The 17,889-nt window shown below is 42.2% G+C and overlaps 1 protein-coding gene across 2 annotated transcripts in view; it reads right to left on the bottom strand.

Annotated features, from left to right (window-relative positions):
* Positions 1–271: 271 nt before the first annotated feature.
* LOXL4 (lysyl oxidase like 4) overlaps positions 272–17,889 on the bottom strand; it is a 95,648-nt gene continuing 78,030 nt past the window's right edge. For both annotated transcript variants that reach the window (XM_029610124.1, XM_029610125.1), the window contains exons 12-15: positions 11,716–11,831; positions 7,540–7,676; positions 6,649–6,760; positions 272–4,329 (exon numbers count right to left, since the gene is read on the bottom strand). In XM_029610124.1, coding sequence (XP_029465984.1) covers positions 4,262–4,329; positions 6,649–6,760; positions 7,540–7,676; positions 11,716–11,831 — 433 coding nt within the window. In that variant the 3' untranslated portion in view covers positions 272–4,261. The remainder of the gene's footprint in view (positions 4,330–6,648; positions 6,761–7,539; positions 7,677–11,715; positions 11,832–17,889) is intronic.

Below are 17,889 nucleotides of genomic sequence, written 5' to 3'. Positions count from 1 at the left end.
CCAATGAGCAACTGGGTTGGCACATTGGTTCGATTGTTCAGGGTGGCTACATAGATATACACACTTTTTAGAGGATGAATGCATGAGGCTGGATGTATCTAAGTTGAAATAAGAGCAGAATTAGAAGGTCAGCTGGCCCAAAAGGTTGTGAAGCGGGACCACCACAGCTCTTCTCCAATCACTCGGCACCACTCCCGACTGTAGTCCTCACGAAACCCGCCTGCCACCCCGCAGAGTTGGGTTTCTTTACGTTTATTTTATTTTTCGCGAATTCTATGTTATAAGACTGAAGAGGAACCCCGCGTGGATAGTGGCATGTCACCTATGTGTGAGGACTAACATCCTGCTGTCCTTGGAGAACACCTGTTACAGGTAAACAACTCTGCTTTCTCTGATGCTTCATGGTATGAATGGAAAAAAGACATCCCAACTGCCTATTATCTTGTATGCAAAATATTTCACAGTCCAGGGCTAACTGCTTATACCTTGCAGATTTTGCTTGGTCAAGAATTCTTTGCTGTGCTCGCCTTTAGGCTACTCCATGTGCAGGCAGAGCAGTTAGAATCCCTGATCTCCTGTAGTCAAATAGTACCAGCCGAGTATATAACGGCACAGCCTTGCTGCTGGCTGCTGTCAATGTGATGCTAAAATTCTTTGGATAAGGGTAATCTGGAACAGATTCCTAGAGCCAGTAGTCAGTCTGGTAAAGGCAATCCTAATTTTAAACCAAGGGCTGTTCAACCTTAAAAGCCCAATTTATTTTCACCTATTTTATTAAATCTTATATAAAATATACAAGGTGTTGCTAAACAAACTATGAATCCTATTCTTCATGAAGTATATGTCATATTACATAGTTCTACAAATTTAAAATAAATTGAATAAAATTGTGATGCTTATTTGATCCTCACATTGCTCTAAAAATACTGACTTGAAGAGATTTTTTTCTTACTAAAGCAAACTTCAGTCTGCTATTTTCTCATATCTTCACTTCAACCCTGGCATTATTGGAGTGGTAGAACAATTCACATCCTATGTTCAGTTACTCATGGGAATTTCATCTCACTGCTCTCTAATGTGTCCTCTTAACATAGCATGAAGCCAGCTGTGATGCATGCCCATTCCCCCTTTTCACTCAGGACTGAATAAACTCCCATCTCTGCTGCTGCTCCTAACCTATGACAACCAGTGTTCCCTTTAAGCTGTGCACACAATGTATCATGCTTCAGCACACAAACCTTTTCCCTTAGTGCACAACTGTGGTGAGAGAGGATATGGGGCAAGGCCCAAGCTTGCTTACACCTTGCACTGCAGGGAAAAGCAGCAGTATCCCCTCCCCTCCTCCATAAACGGGGGGAGGGGGGGGGAATTGAAGGTATTTCCCAGACATGGAGAACCTTTCTGGGAACTCGTGCCTCCAAATAAGATGAAAAGTCAGGCTGTGACCCTCCAAGTTAGAGGGCTCACGCCCCTGCATCAGGTCTATGTGCTGCGCCTGTTTGTGTGCATCCCAGGGAGGGGTTCATCTCTCTGCCTGCTGTGAGAGCCAACCTCTCCTCTCCCCTCCCCTCCCCAAAATAAGAGCCAAAAATGAAGTCTGGCTAGGCCACAATGGAGCCCATCCCACGATGGCAGAAGAAGCAGCCCAGGCCGCTGTGAAGCTCAATCCGTGGCGACCAAAGACTGTCCAGCAGGACTGCTGCAGAGCCCATCCCTCAGCAGCCAAAGACTGTGTCTGGCAGGGCTGTCACAGATGCCAAAGACCTCATCTGGCTGGGCTGCCATAGATTATATTCTGTTGGGCCGTTGCAGTATTCATCATGTGATAGTTGAAGATGAGCCCTGCCCTGAGAGTATATATATATGTGTGTGAGAGAGAGAGAATGTGCCTGAGTATGTGTCAGTGTGTGAGAGAGTGCATGCCTAAGTGTGTAAAAGCATGTGGGGAATATTTGAGAGAATGAACATGTGTGAGTATGAGAAAAAGAGAGAGGAGAGTTTGTGTGGCTCCCCTCTCCACAATTCACAGCAATTTCAGGGTGACTAGCCTTCAAAAGATCCCAGATATGGAGAGTGAGAGACTTTTTAATCTTTACTTGTTTTAATTTTGGGGTTTTATTTGAAGTGTTTGCTGTTTTGAAATATTGGTGTTTAGTGAAGTATTAAAACAGTTATGTGAGTGTTTAATTATTGGATGTTCTATTTTATTGACTGTTTTGAAATATTCTTTATATTAGTATGGTTTTACTATTTTGAATGATGTTTTATATTTCTTGATTTTATTTGGTGTTTTTTTGAGGAATAGTGGGGGTTTTTTTCCCCATTGTTGTACTGCATAATACAGTCAGGCTTGTTGCAGGCACTAAATTGGAAATCGCAAGTTTCTATTTCTACCTCTACCTCTATGGTCTCTCTGGTTCTGTGATTGGTGAGAGTCTGTGTTCTCCAAGTGTGAAGGATTCTGCTAGCACAGGGGTGGTCAACTGGCATCTTGTGAGATTTATGCACTGGCTGTGGCATTAGTGAGTCTCCTGGAGAGTGTGAGTGCAAGAGTGTGTGTGTATCTTTGTGTCTGAGAGCTTGTTTGTACTTGAATAGTTTAAATAAACATGCCATTTCAATAAATACAGTTTGAAATGCATGCTATAATGCATGAACTTTCAGGCAATTTGCATCAAAGCAAGAAGTGTGCACGTGGTAATATAACAAACAATGTTTTCTCACAGCAACTCACCCCTGAAAGGAAACAGTGATGCGAACCCATGGTTGAATTTTCCAATACCACCATCACAATCGGCAGGAATCTTAGCCCCATTGACATTCCTAAGGATCATAACCTATGTGAGATTGAGCTGTACCCTTACAACTACTTTTTATACAAAACCACAAGCAGTACTCCCCAAACCCTGCAGCCAACCAAAGAAGAAAACTCCCAATCTAAATGAAGAAATTTAGAGATCATTGACAAATTATTAAATAAACTCAACAGGAAAAATGCTACTTTGATTGTTAAACAATTAGGGATATGGGGTTGTTTTTTTAAAGAAAAGTTTCACAGGAAAACTGTGCAGCTGTAAAGAACTAGATATGGGGAGGGCCTGCTACAGAGCATAAATTTGTTCTGGCAGCTAGGGCTGGCGCAACCATTAGGTGAGATGCCATTTTCAAAATGTGAAAGAAGAAGCGACTGCAGCCGAGAGAGAGAACTGTAAGAGGATGACTATAACTCTCTCTATATCTTCCACTGTCAGAGTACACATTCAACTCAGGGTGGGGGCGGGGGGCAGTGTTACATTGGGTCTGCCTAGGGCACTACAGACCCTTGCACCGGCCCTGCTGGCAGCACATTATAACCCTCCCTACAATATAGAACAATGTATACACTTTAAAAGCAACACTTTTTCCTCCCATAATAAATATAAAGAAAATATAAGTCTCTTCCAGAGTCCAGATCTTTCAACTATCAGCCCTAACTCATGTTAAGCACAAGGGACCTAAAAGCATCTGAATAAGTTCTACTGGTTAGATTCTGAGAGGGTCAGAATCTATACATAATCGGAAGGTAGGCTAGGGCTGGGAAAATGAGAAGCATAATTAGCAAAACTTGGTTCCATCGGCCGAGTCCTTGGTCTGTGGACCCGGTGCTGAGAAATCCAAATTGCTGAAGGTTGCGATGTCACATAAGAAAGAGCTTAAGAGCAGCAAGTTAGTGTGGCACATGACAGCATGTGCCCCAGATTGCGAAAGCTCCCCGAAACTGCTACACAAATAGCGAGAAGGAGATTCCTGAGTAACCCCACAGCAAATAAAAATGAGGATCAAGCATCATTCCAGTACAGAAGTGCCAGGTTTGAGGTTCTACAAATTGGAGAGCTCTTCAGCGGGAGAAGCCAGATATGAGAACGGTGGTTGACATCCTAATGAGACACCAGCGATCACAAAATATATTTTTATGTCTCAAATTATCTCCAAAATCCAGGGAGCCAAAATAAAAGCACTTTTCTTTCTGCCCATCCTGGAAGAACAATGCATGCACAGCAGATTACCTAAAACATGCCCCATGTTTGCCTCCTTGTCCAGGGACTAGATCTGAGTACAGTTCCTTCAACCACTTCTTGAGACTTTGGTGTAGCTTTCCACTTCCTTGTATCAAGTCTTTGGGGTTGCTAAAGAGTAAATATAGAATGAAGAGAGAAAGGACTTGGAGGTTCTGGGCATGGTAACGGGTGCTGCTGGCTTCTCTCCTAGAGCTCCGCATGGTTCAGACAAGGTTATTGAAGAGTCTCTGTTGGTGTTCAAAGGAATCTAGGTCAGTTCTGAAAGCATCATCTGAAAGAATAAACACAATGGTCAACTAGACGGCTGGCAATCTGGGGGTGTAGCCGATAGTCCCATCCAGCTATACATGATAGTTAAGATATTTTCTTCCACGGCACCATGGACTACTTGAAGTGAACAGATGCCTCTCTGTATTCTGGGCGAGTATCCTTCCATCACAAAAGGCCAAGTAGTAAATTGAACTCAAATGCTATCATGCAAGTATCTTAGCACCTCCTCCTGCATACACAAATGCACTCTGAGGATATCATATATTTAGGGCTTCTGGTTTTTGGTTTAAACTGATAAAATGTGACCAAAAAACCCCCAATGCTAAAATTGGGTCCATCGGTTTAATCTATAATCTGACCTCCTCATGCCTCTCCTCCTCACTGGCTCACAGCCGTGGTGCCTCATAGCTGTATGGGCCTCTTTCCCTGTCTGGGACAGCTGCAGCTGATGCAGCGAAACTCCGCAGTTCCTAGACATGCGAGAACCAAACTGGAGTACGAATTCAGTAGCAAGCAGGCCCAAGTCAGCAAAGCAACACCTTGTGCCACAAAGAGCTCCAGAAGCAGAGCAGCAAGCAGGGGATCGACCAAGCAAATAGACAGAGGGGAGTGTGGGACCAGAGGTAAACAAATTCTGGACTGGGGCTGCAGTAGGGGGGGATTGCTGGAATGTTCATACTGGGTAGGAGAGGATTATAAGTGTGGGGCTGTGCCAAGGGAATGTGAGTATGGGGGGAGAGGGGAAGGTTAATTGTTAGTGCTGCACTGAGGGATTGTACTGGTGACTGGGGTAATGTGAGTGCTGAGGTAGGGAAAACTAAAGCAATTGTGTAACATTTTTTTTGTTGTGCTCGGGCTAAGGAATGTGAACACGACTGGGATGGAAGAATTATGAGGGATAGAGAAATAAAACTGTGTTTACAACTGCTGGGGGGGGGGGATGGGATGGTTCATAGGCCACCAGCTAGTGACCACACACAATCTCCCAATAGAGGGGATAGGGAACTGTAAGTGCTATGCTGAATTGCAGAAATCAAAGCTATTATGTGCTTATTTTTTTAAAAATCTTTCTGAGAGAGAACAAGAAATAAATCCTAGGCCAGGGGTAGACAGCTTTAGTCATGGAGTGCCACATAGTGGTCTGGTTTTCAGGATATCTGCAATGAATATGCATGAGATAGATTGCATGCAATGCCCCTATTGTATGCAGATATACCTCATGCATATTCATTGTGGCTGTCCTGTGGCAATCCAGGACTGGAGTTGCCTACCCGTGGCCTAAGCGCTCCACATATTTTAGTAAACTGGAAAAGACCCTCAGAAATAGTGCTTACACCATGAAATACAGATCCCAAGTTTTAATTCCTTCAACGAACCTATTAATAGTAAAATAAACACCTAGATGTGCAATTTATAAACACCTAAAACCAGAAGCCCTATTTACATGATTGATATCATAGCAGAGGTAAACCAAAATTGCACTGGAATGTTGGAAGTTTTTATTTCATATCCAGTAAATATGTTTATATGATGGCACATAATAGTGCTTGATAAAGGGATATGACATTTGCAGATACTCAGGAGGAATTAAAAAATACAGGGAATTAACAGAAAACAAATACTGTGTCCCAAGAGAATTTACTATGCAAGCTCTAATGTGATTTTTGTAGAGTGTTGTTATTTTATCCCATTCTATTTTTAATAAATGAACAGCTGATATGAACAGTCAAATCAATAAAGTTTGTTTTGGAATCTAATTGAATATTATATTTAGAAAATTATATAAAACAAACTACATACTTAAATTGGCATGCTCCTGTTTCTCTTTATATGTTCATTCAAGAAATAGTTGGTATTAGGACTTTCAACATTTTAAATAGTGAGGTATAGAAGTCTTTCCTGGACTCAGACTGATGACTGGAAGCTATAAACAGGCTAGTGATTGTGAGTGAGCCATATGATTTTCAGATTCAACCTAACAATGCATGCTAACAATTTTTCTCCACATCACAGGGCAAGATTTTTAAAAAATATATTTTGTCCCATCCTTAAAGACAGCTCCTCGGACCTAGAACCCTTCACATTTATTTCAGGTCAATGTTCACATGACACAACATGGCTTGCCAGGACAGACATAACCCCTGTGTAGAGACGTATTTGTGCATGCAAATGCACACAACACTAGAAGAGACCATTACATTATACTGTTTTGTGCATATTATTCATGTATTACCCCTGTGATTGCTGCAAATGCAGATATGATTTTCCAGTTTCCACCAGTATATATGCATTAAATTTATATGCAAACACTACTCAATACCTGTGTGGCAGTTGTGCATCCAAATACGGTGACCATCATATTTACACTGACACTTCATCACGTTGTTGGTGAAATCTGACTCACCCATTTCAAATGAAGGGTTTACCACCACCTATATGGGAGTATTGAAAATAGATAGAAATTTAGGACAAGAAAAGTGACCAAGAAAGAACAAGTCAAAAAAGTCAGTGATAAGAACCTGGAAACTTTTCTGCTCCAGTTGAACCAAGGCTTGCAATAGATTTATGAGGACTATGGGCATCCCTTCCGGGATGTACACAGTAGCAAATCATGGTGTCCTGCAACCTGCCAGAATGCTCAACACCTGTTCATTATTTGACTTTTGTGCACCCCCTAAATTCATTATTTGACTTTTGTGCACCCCCTAAATTTTAGGAGGAAGGCACCTGACCTTATGGAGAGAAACCAAGAGGTGGCATGCTTTTAATCTTTAAAGAATACTTAAGTAACTCACCATGATGGATACATCATGCAAGCCAAGAATTACAATAGCAAACCATAAAGGTGTCCTTTGCAACCCTCTACAGAAGCCTATGGCTAGGATTGAAGCTGAAGTGGTTCTTCAGATGCCCCTCAAAAATTATTTTCTTGATTTCCTATTTATGCCACCGTTCAATCAGATACATTCTACATGCAAAGAAAAATCTCTGAGAAAATATTGATGTTGGATGGACAAGCTGCAGCTTAGGTGGTTCAAAGAAAGACATCTCCTTGTGTACAGGGCTCAACATTTTGCTCATGCTGCGTCTATATGTGGTATGAGCACTGCAGAGACCTTCAGAAATCCATGACTGTCATGGCTTTGCATTTTATGAACAGAAGAAAGCGTGTGAGGTCACAACAGAAGACGGGAACAGAAATGGCACTTACCTGGAATATATAATCGCCAGGTTCTACATCTGTGATGTCTACCCATTGGCAATCAATGTCATGCCGATATGTATCCCAGCATCCCACTGTTACGCCTTGCTCCCCAAAGTTAGCACACGCATAGCGTCTGTGCACACCTGGATGAAAATTTGGAGGCAACAGTGGTTAGAGAGCAGCACTATTCCCAGTCTCCAAATAAATTCATGGTCCATCGTTAGAGAGTTAGAAAGGAGAAGAACGTCCTCTGTTATGTTTCGGAGGGGAATGTAGAGAATAAAAGATTCTATTCTCTGATTAACATCACAGTTTTAATTATCTTGTGCTCATTTATCCATCTGGAGAAGAGGAAATAAAGACTTGTTTGGATGCTGCTAGGAGCTATTAAATCAGCAGTAGAAACTAATTCCCAGATTATCAACAGTTTATTGACACTTTCCTATTCTCTCGCGTTCTAATTCCTAGATTACATTTCTTTTTGGCCTCAGGTTGTTTGTTTGTTTTTTTGGGGGGGGTGTTCAGGATTCTTTATTTTTGGTTCAAACCTGTCCTAATTTAACCCCTTCTTTTATATCTGTTCATTATTTTTTGAAAAACAGGAGAAAAACAGATTTATAATGGCTAAATCTGTGATTCTTTTATTAGTTTACTTTCCAAAAGGAAAGGCGGCTCATGAGATCACTGCGTATGTGTAGGTGGGGATAGAACTGTTGAGTTTTTGTTTTTTTTAAATACATCTCTTATACAGAGAGAAATATCTAACCGTTTATACTTTATAGGGTCGTGCACCCAATTGGCACTCTAGGCACCTATGTTTTAGCTAGCACAGCCTGGCTGATTTTCAAATACTAGGTAGCTGTATATGCTGTGCTTGAATATAAGCTTACGGGCAGATTTTAAATCACCCGCATGCGTAAAATACGGGGGTTAATGCGCGCAAGAGCCGGGCCTCAGCAAAGGGGAGGGGGAGGGGCAGTCCAGGGGACGGGGCAGGGCATCAGGAGGCCAGTACAGTGGCCATTTGCTGCTGTGCTGGGGGATCACGCACCAGCAGCCTGCCGGCGCATGCAACTCAGGAGCTAGTATAAGTTCTTAAACAAAGAAAAAAAAAATTGGAGCGGAAACTGGGGGGGAGGCCTGATCTCGTCACCGCATGTAAATTGGCAAAATCTACCCCCCCCCCGAGTGCGCTGCGCGCCCATGTATGTGCAGATTATAAAATCCGGCGTGCATGGGCGCGCAGCCCCCAGATTTTATAACGTGTGCAGCCACGCGCGCATGTTATAAAATACGCGCGTCCATGTGTGCGCACCGGGTCCTGCGTGCGCGCGCGTGCTTTTTAAAAAATCTACCCCTGATGTGGCAAACCATACATGTGTACTCCTACTTTTCACCATGGTTTTAGATGCCGTATGTCCATAAACCTACCTGCATAGATTTTTTTAAAAAATGAAATATATGCACGTATTTTTCTTCCCTGATCGGAAATATATATATTTTTTTAACTACAGCTACATTATGAAAGTATATGCATTCTTGTAGTCAGTTGAAAATCCACTCAGGCATCTTCATGTAGTTCCCAGCTAGGCATGTGAACATCTACTGTATTGTATCGACGATCACCATAATGGCAAAACCACCTCCTCAGATTTATACCTCCATTGATGGGAGAGAGTATTAAAAACATATTTGGCTTTGCTAACAAAATGGAACAGAAAAGGGGAGATCTTAATTTTGTATTTTTTTTATAATTGCTGATTAAATTGTTTTAAAAATTGTTCAGTAGTACTGCTGTTTAAGTCTAGAGGACGTGTGGTCAGTTTAGAATTGCTGGCAAACAACTGGGACAGTTCTCAGAATGTGGGGCCTCAAGTCTCTGTGGCTGGGCCATTAGTCTGGGATATTCTGGCCTGCAGGGTAGACCTGAATAGCAGCACCCGTGGGCTCCAGACAGTTGACAGCAGCATAAGGATAACAGGATGGACTTCTACACAACACTGTCTTGTTTCTGTTCCCAAACACAGGGTACAGATGCCACTTCATGGTAATTATAGTCACTGGGGTCAGACCTACTGTAAATAGATGGCAGAATATAATTGAAGCTGCTCTATGGAAGAACACAGTAAATAAAAAGCAAGATGCAAGCAGAGAGATAGAGTCCCAGGAGGAATTACTTGAATGAATGGTGATGGAGAATTTGTTGTGAATGGACTTTTGCATCTACTGAGTCTCACTTTTCTCAGTAGGTATGGAGTTGATATACTCCTGGGCAGATACATTTGTATGTCCCTTCAGGAGAGTTCATTTTACTTATAAAGATCTGTTTTCCAACATTTATCAAGTTTGCAGACTAATGACCTCCTAATGTACTTCCTGAGCTGCAGAAAAAAAAATCTATGCAACTTTTAAAATTTTTACTTGGCTTGTGTAGCATTGAATCCCCCAGTACTCAGCAGCATTCTAGTGTTCACTTGTAATGATCCTGTCCTTCTTTCTATATTCGCCCATGTAAATGTCTCATTTTCCCTTCCAGACATACGAAAAGCCTAAGTACATAGGCAATCGCAAATGTTGCTTTTCTAAAATTCAGTATCATATCTACTCTCACTCTCTTCGCAGCAGGGGTTACGTTGGGACAAGTTACAAGAAAAAGCACTGACTTGGAATAGCTTCCCTATGAGGAAAGGCTGAAGAGGTTAGGGCTGTTCAGTTTGGAGAAGAGACGGCTGAGGGGGGATATGATAGAGGTGTTTAAAATCATGAGAGGTCTTGAACGAGTAGATGTGAATCGGTTATTTACTCTTTCGGATAATAGAAGGACTAGGGGGCACTCCATGAAGTTAGCAAGTAGCACATTTAAGACTAATCAGAGAACATTCTTTTTCACTCAATGCACAATTAAGCTCTGGAATTTGTTGCCAGAGGATATGGTTAGTGCAGTTAGGGGAGGATTTTAAAAGGGTTCCGCACGTAACTGTTAAACCCCCCCACCTGTGCGCGCCGAGCCTATTTTGCATAGGCTCGGCGGCGCGCACAAGCCCCGGGACACGTGTATGTCCCGGGGCTTGCAAAAATGGGCTGTCCGGGGGCGTGGCTGAGTGCCCCTACACAGTGGCCTGTGTCGGGGCCTGGCCAGCCGGCGCGCGCAAGTTACACCTGCCAAAGGCAGGCTTAACTCCATCGAACAAGGTGGGGGGGGGGCGGATTTAGGTAGGGCCAGGGGGGTGGGTTAGATAGGGGAAGTGAGGGAAAGGGGGGGGGGGGGGGACAAAAAAAAAGTTCCCTCCAAGGCTGCTCCGATTTCAGAGCGGTCTTGGAGGGAACGGGGAAAGCCATCGGGGCTCCCCTTGGGCTCGGCCCTGGATTTTATAACATGTGCGCGGCAGCACTCGCATGTTATAAAATCGGGTGTACATTTGTGCGCGCTGGGTAGCGCGTACAAATGTACCCCATGCGCGCAAAATTTAAAATTGGCCTCTTAGTGTAGCTGGGTTTAAAAAAGGTTTGGATAAGTTCTTGGAGGAGAAGTCCATTAACTGCTATTAATCAAGTTGACTTAGGGAATGACCACTGCTATTAATTGCATCAGTAGCATGGGTTCTTCTTGGTGTTTGGGTACTTGCCAGTTTCTTGTGGCCTGGTTTTGGCCTCTGTTGGAAACAGGATGCTGGGCTTGATGGACCCTTGGTCTGACCCAGCATGGCAATTTCTTATGTTCTTAAGTGTTTTTTTCTAATTCTAGTCTCTCCTTGGCAGAATTTACTGTACATGTTAATATTGGCAATGTATGCTACTTAATTCTTTGTGTTTTCACTTAATTTAACCATGTTGCCTTCTCAAGAATTCTTGAAGCTGTATCTAAAATGCGTTATAAATACAAAGTTAAAAAATATATTGGCCTTTGTAATAATAAGGCATAGTTTAGAGCAGAAGTTCTCAAATCTGTCGGGTTTTCAGGATATCCACAATGAATATTTATGAGATAAAAGTTGCATTTTATGGAGATAGTTCATGCAGATTTATCTCATGCATATTCATTGTGGATATCCTGAAAACCCAACTGACTGGGAGTCCTCCAGGACAGGTTTGGGAACCACTGGTTTAGTGTATCGGCACAGCCTACAAACCCGCTGTATGAAAGCCTCAGAGAGAGATAATGTAGCTCAGTTTATAACATACCTTTTCCACAGTTTGTATCTTCTAGACAAAAGCTGGCTTTATGACCTTCTGCAACCTTGGAACCATTTAATGTCAAAAGGTCGTAGTGAGTGAAAACTTCAATGCTGTGGTAGTGTCTGTGGAAGCAAAGAGGGATGGAGAATTGGATACTAGACATGTCTTTGCTCACCCACCAGCAAATCTCAAGAGTAAATAAACATATCCAAATTGAGACTGGAAAGGTGAAAGGCATAATTAGAATTCAAGAAGAAAGTCTAATTCTATGTTAACTTTTTAAGCATCATGTAGGCAAAACAGGCATTAAAAACTGGTGCATAGCCAGTCTCAGTCTATGAATCCTGGTAAATGCAGCCACCCTGTAGATTAGGATTGGATATGTCTGGCAGAAATGGTTGCAAATGTTCATAACACAGTAACAGTAGATATTGACAGATATGGCCCATTTGGCCCATTCAGTCTACACAATTGCCCTATGCACACTACTCTACCTCTGTTTATCATCTTTCCATGCCCTTAACACTGCCTTCTGCAGTGCAATAAGATCTCCCAGCTGTCAGTTGTATAAGCTTGACTGCTTGTCAGATGCCTTATCTTTTGTCCTTAGCTGTGGTTTATAACCAAGTCATCCTGCCATCTCCAGCTGAGAGGCAGTTTAAAAACTCTTGTTTTTACAGTTTTTTTATTTTTTAAATATAAATATGTATTTTTTTATGTTGGTTTTTGTTTTTTTTGACCCTGCAGTATTCTCCTGTTCCTTTTGAGTCTCCAACTCAATATGAACTGGATTCTGTTAAATTACTGTGTGGTGCTATGAGTCCTCATTCACAACTTCTATTTTTTTTTTTTTTTAATTTTCCCCTCACCTCAATCCTATCCCCCCCACCATCACCACCTAGTCCAGCTTTTGCAGTCACAGTCCTTTGCCAGAGAAAACAGCGCCCTCAACAATTCAGTATCTGTGCAGCCTAAGTCTGGCTAGTAGGTGTCACCGCTGTGACAATGGTTCCCTCTCCCTGCCCCCTGCTCCACAGGACACTAAATGCTGTGTCTGCAGCATCCTTAGTTCTGGTCAAGCAAACACCAGCTCCAGGAGTTAAATCCAGATTTTCCACTGAATCTATGATCCAGACCCATAAGAAGTGAACCAGTAGGATCTGGACTCCCAAAAAGTGACACATTCATTATGCTACAGGACCTGACTCATGATTACATATTTAAACACAATAGCACAAATATCACACTAACATAAGGGAAGAACTCTCGTCTCCATTCTGTGCATTGCATGAAACCTCTGAGGTATTTCTAATTTTTTATCTTTGTTACTAGAAAAATACTGTTTTTTATTGGCCTTTGGGCTTTAAGAGCAGGGCTAGGATCTGACACCATGAGTCTTCATTTGCAACTACCTGGGGACTTCTCCTACCCCCACTCCCTATTTTATATCCTCTTCCAACTCATTCAGCCCAGTCATCAAAGCAGCAATCTTCAGTCGAGGGGGTTATAAACCAGGGCTCCTTCTGAAATCCTGCAATCATAGACCCTAGATCAAGCCATTGGGTGGTGCCATTGCATTATAACTGAGACTCTCCACCTAGGGGTTATGAATGCTGCCTCTGCAGCATCTCCAGCCTCAGCCAACCCAAGGAGTGGAAGAGCTGAGCTGGGAGTCAAACCCGGGTCCTCTACACTGAAATACTATGCCAGTCCAAAGAATGCTGTTTAGATGTGTTTTTATTATACTTTCACTTCTTTATGATTTAAGGCTTTTATTGTCTCTAGTGTCTCCAGGTTTTTATGTTTTCAGTTTCTTCATAGCAACAATGCACACTTTTTTTCTTTGCTGCCACAATGGACATTCTGGTGTTTGCCATTACTGTTCAATAAAGGGTAAACAAAACAAACTTTTTTGTCAGCTTTCACTTGTACTAAGTTGGTGAAGTGTATTATTGGAATTAAAAGGGCGAGTGGCCAGATAGAAAAATGAGTGACCTGAAACTGAAGTGACGTCGGGCTTTTCTTAGTAAAGATTTTTTTCTTTTGGCACAGAAATGAAAGTAGAGATTGATTTATTTACTTTAACTGGATTTCCACCCTTCCTTATCCCTTACAAATCTAATCAATAAAATATACATCCATATAAACATAAAAACACATAACCCACTTACTCACCCACTATAATTAGTATCCCCATCCCATCCCGCTTATCCCAAATCCAGGTATCATCCCATTATAAAACAGTCAACTTCCAAAAGTCCATTGAGCCCTACTTTACTTACACCTAAAAAGCCTGCTCATACAACCAGAACATCATTTTCTTCCAAAAAACCAAATAATCATTCTCCTTCCAAATTTAAGGCAATAAGTTGTTCCACAGCAGCTAAATGCCAAGCACAGACAGTGGTGCTACTGAAAGTGATAGCATCACTAAGGGCCTCATTTTCCAATATCACATTGGTAACACCTTAGGGTGTTTCATCACAGTGCACAATAGCCCATTTTGAGAGAGAGAGAGAGAGAGAGAGAGAGAGAGAGAGAGAGAGAGAGAGAGAGAGAGAGAGAGAGAGAGAGAGAGAGAGAGAGAGAGAGAGACTTACTATAGTACCTATGCCCTAGACAGGTATTTTAACCCCTATGGGAGGGCCACCTACTAACTCGGGGTGGGGATTAGGTATGAGCGTCGGGGGTTGGGGGCCACTTTCGCATTCCACATGAGACCTACGGAAAGAACAGTGGTCTCTAGTGCAGATTTGCTGGCCGTCGGAGTGAGGAAACTCACTCCAAGAGGAGATTTGGGCTACGTTCTCTCCACCTAGCTTGATGGACACTCTACCTGGGCAACAACAAGCTAGGTGGAGAGAATGTAGCCCAAATCTCTTCTTGGAGTGAGTTTCCTCACTCCGACGGCCAGCAAATCTGCACTAGAGACCACTGTTCTGTCCGTAGGTCTCATGTGGAATGCGAAAGTGGCCCCCAACCCCCGACGCTCATACCTAATCCCCACCCCGAGTTAGTAGGTGGCCCTCCCATAGGGTTTATTTTCTATGCAGACATTTAAAACCATCATCAAGATGTGGAATGGCACCCTAAATTCAACAGGGAGCCAATGCAACACCCTGTAATATGCTCCCATTTCTGCATTTATTTTATTTATTTACTTAAGCATTTTTATATACCGATGTTTGTATAGATATCACATTGGTTTAAATAAAACGAAAGCGGAGAGGAGGAAGAGAAATCGGAAGAAGGAAGTTACATCATAACAAAACTGATTAAATAAAGGAGGAGAAGGGAAGAGAAAAGGATAAAGTGGAGAGAAGGAGGGGGAGAGGTTAGAGGAACAGGTAACTGGTTTAACAAAAACATAGGATAAACTCAAAGGGGGGAATATGTACAGTGGAAGGGAGGGAGTTGCCATATAAGAGTGGGGTGGAGTTATGCGAAGGCCTGTTTAAGAGCCATGTGTTTAATTTCTTTTTGAAGGTCTGGGTGCAAGGCTCAAGTCGAATATCAGGGGCCATCGAGTTCCAGTGATGGGGGCCGGCAATGGATAAAGCACGGTTTTTGGTGGAGTTGAGGTGTGAGAGTTTGGTGGGGGGGAGGGGGAATGAATAGTGTGCCGGTGTAAGAGGGTCTGGTGGGAGTGTGGAAGTATAGGGATGTGTGTAGCCATTGCATGTCTGGGTTGTAGAGGGTTTTGTGGATTAAGGTGAGGGTCTTGTATAGCACTCTGGAGGAGATGGGAAGCCAATGTCAAACGCCTTGCTGCTGTGTTTTGAAGCAGTTGCTGCCGTTTTAAGGAGGCTGATGTCAGATGCTAATATAGTGATCAAACTACTCAAAATTCACACAAAAAGACAAGCTGTCAAAATTCAAATGAACTTCAAACGGACAGCACAAAGACCTTATACACAATAACTATAAACACAATTCCTCAAACCTTACACTTCAACAGCCGAGAAGCGCTGTGGGGAAACATTGTCATCATAGGAATTGTGTTAAAGAGTCCTGCTTGACTGCAGAGTCTTTGACTGCATATCTCACCTATACAAAAATAAGTTAAGTAACCTATATCATTTTTGTATTAAATGTTGAAATAAATAAAAATAAAGATCTCTTTGTTATGATAGTATTTTTTGTTCTTTATTAATAGGAATATATTCTTGTAATAGGTGGGGACCATTAAATTAAAAACAGTTCTTCTCTGTCTTTGGCCTGGATTTTCCATTCTCGCAGAGAATGGTGAATCCCAGTGGTAACAGGGGGACGGCGGGGAGAAAGGGGGGGGGCGGGCCTGCGAAAGCCGGCAGCAATCGCACCACCACGGTGTTATCGCTGCTGGCTTTCGCACCCAATAGCGCCACCGTGAAAGGTGGTGCTATTGGGCGCGCTACTGGGGGTGATAACGTAGCTTACCTTATTGCCGCCAGCGAAGATACCGCTGCGTCCGCCTCCTCGCCATACTGACTCCTCCCCTCCCTTCCCCCGCTTGTTATCGCATGCGATACAGATAGAAAATAACCCCCTTTATTTTGTTTGACCATATATATATATATACACACATATATTTGTGTGTGTGTGTGTGTGTTTACAGTTTGGTGTGGTTGTGTAGTTCTTCATGCATATTTCCATATTTGTTCTGCTAGTTCTTGTTACATAGATTTGTATATCACAGTGCCTTAGACAGGCTAAGAATTCATTATGTATACTTGTAGCAGAAACTGAGAAGTCTCAAATTACATATCTCATAGCGTAGTGTTTGTTGATTGGGTTGGTCAATGTTCTTCACTACCTTACTCTACCTGTAAATTCTAATGCTCTGGGGCATATTCATAGATTGTATTTACTGATCCAACAAAGGGAGTCCAAACAGCTATATTTTAGGTATACCTGATCTTAAGTGATGCAGTTATTTTTTTCCAAAGTTTGTATCTCTCAGGCTTTGGCCAGCTACTACTTGACTGTTGGACCACTTTTTTGTCAGTGCCATTCTGGCTGTCTGCATACAATTGGATCAGTTTTGTGTGTGGTTGGAATGTTATTGGATTCAACATCAGTTTCTGACTTGTCATTTTATTTATCCAGTCTCTAATGGATGACCAGAAACATAAGACTTGCTATACTGGGTCAGACCAAAGGTCCATCAAGCCCAGTGTCCTGTTTCTAACAGTGGCCAAGCCAGGTCACAAGTACCTGGCAGGATCCCAAAGGATAGATAGATTCCAAGCTGCTTATCCCAAGAATAAGCAGTGGATTTCTGCAACTCTACTTTAATAATGATTAATGGACCTTTCCTCCAGGAACTTGTCCAAACCTATTTTAAATGCATCTACACTAATAGCTTTTACCACATCCTCTGGCAACGAATTCCAGAGCTTAACTATGTGTTGAGTAAAAAAATATTTTCTCTTAGTTTTAAATGTATTACCTAGTAACTTCATTGTACATCCCCTGGTCTTTGTACTTTTCAAAAAGAGTAAACAACTAATTAATGTTTACTCGTTCTATTCCACTCATTATTTTATAGACCTCTATCATATCTCCTCAACCATCTCTTCTCCAACCTGACGAATGCTAACCTCTTTAGCCTTTCTTCATAGGGGAATTGCTCCATCCCTTTTATCATTTTGGTTGCCCTTCTCTGTACCTTTTCTAATTCTGCTATATCTTTTTTTGAGATGTGGGGACTAGCACTGCATGCAGTACTCAAGATGAGGTTGCACCATGCATCTGATAAAGTGGACTCTGGCCTTGAATGCTCATGCCTCAATAAACTGGTTAGTCTACAAGGTGCCACCCACCTCTTGTCATTTTTGCTACACCAGATTAACATGGCTATCCCTCTGAAGAGCTTATTATTTAGTTCTTCCAACACAATTTTGTATGGTTTGGACATTAGGAGCAATCCTGTAAAATAATTTTTTGATTGTATATGGTGACCTAATAATTTGTTGAAGGTGGATTTTCTTCATTAGAAAGTACTGAAGTTGAAGTATTACAATAATGGCATTTTTAGGCATGTTTTTCCTTCAGTCTGACCCATTGTCATGAAAGACGTGACTGATGCATAGTCAGCATAATGCTGGAGCAAAGCATACATGCTGCCTTTTCAGCCACTGAATAAGACACCAAGCCAGCGGTTTCCTAGCAACCTTGTAGCTCCAGGCAAAATTACAA

Source organism: Rhinatrema bivittatum, chromosome 7, assembly GCF_901001135.1.
Source record: "Rhinatrema bivittatum chromosome 7, aRhiBiv1.1, whole genome shotgun sequence".
Taxonomy (NCBI): Eukaryota; Metazoa; Chordata; class Amphibia; order Gymnophiona; family Rhinatrematidae; genus Rhinatrema; species Rhinatrema bivittatum.
Note: the sequence above shows the minus strand (reverse complement) of the source record. Positions and strands in the feature narration are given on the sequence as shown.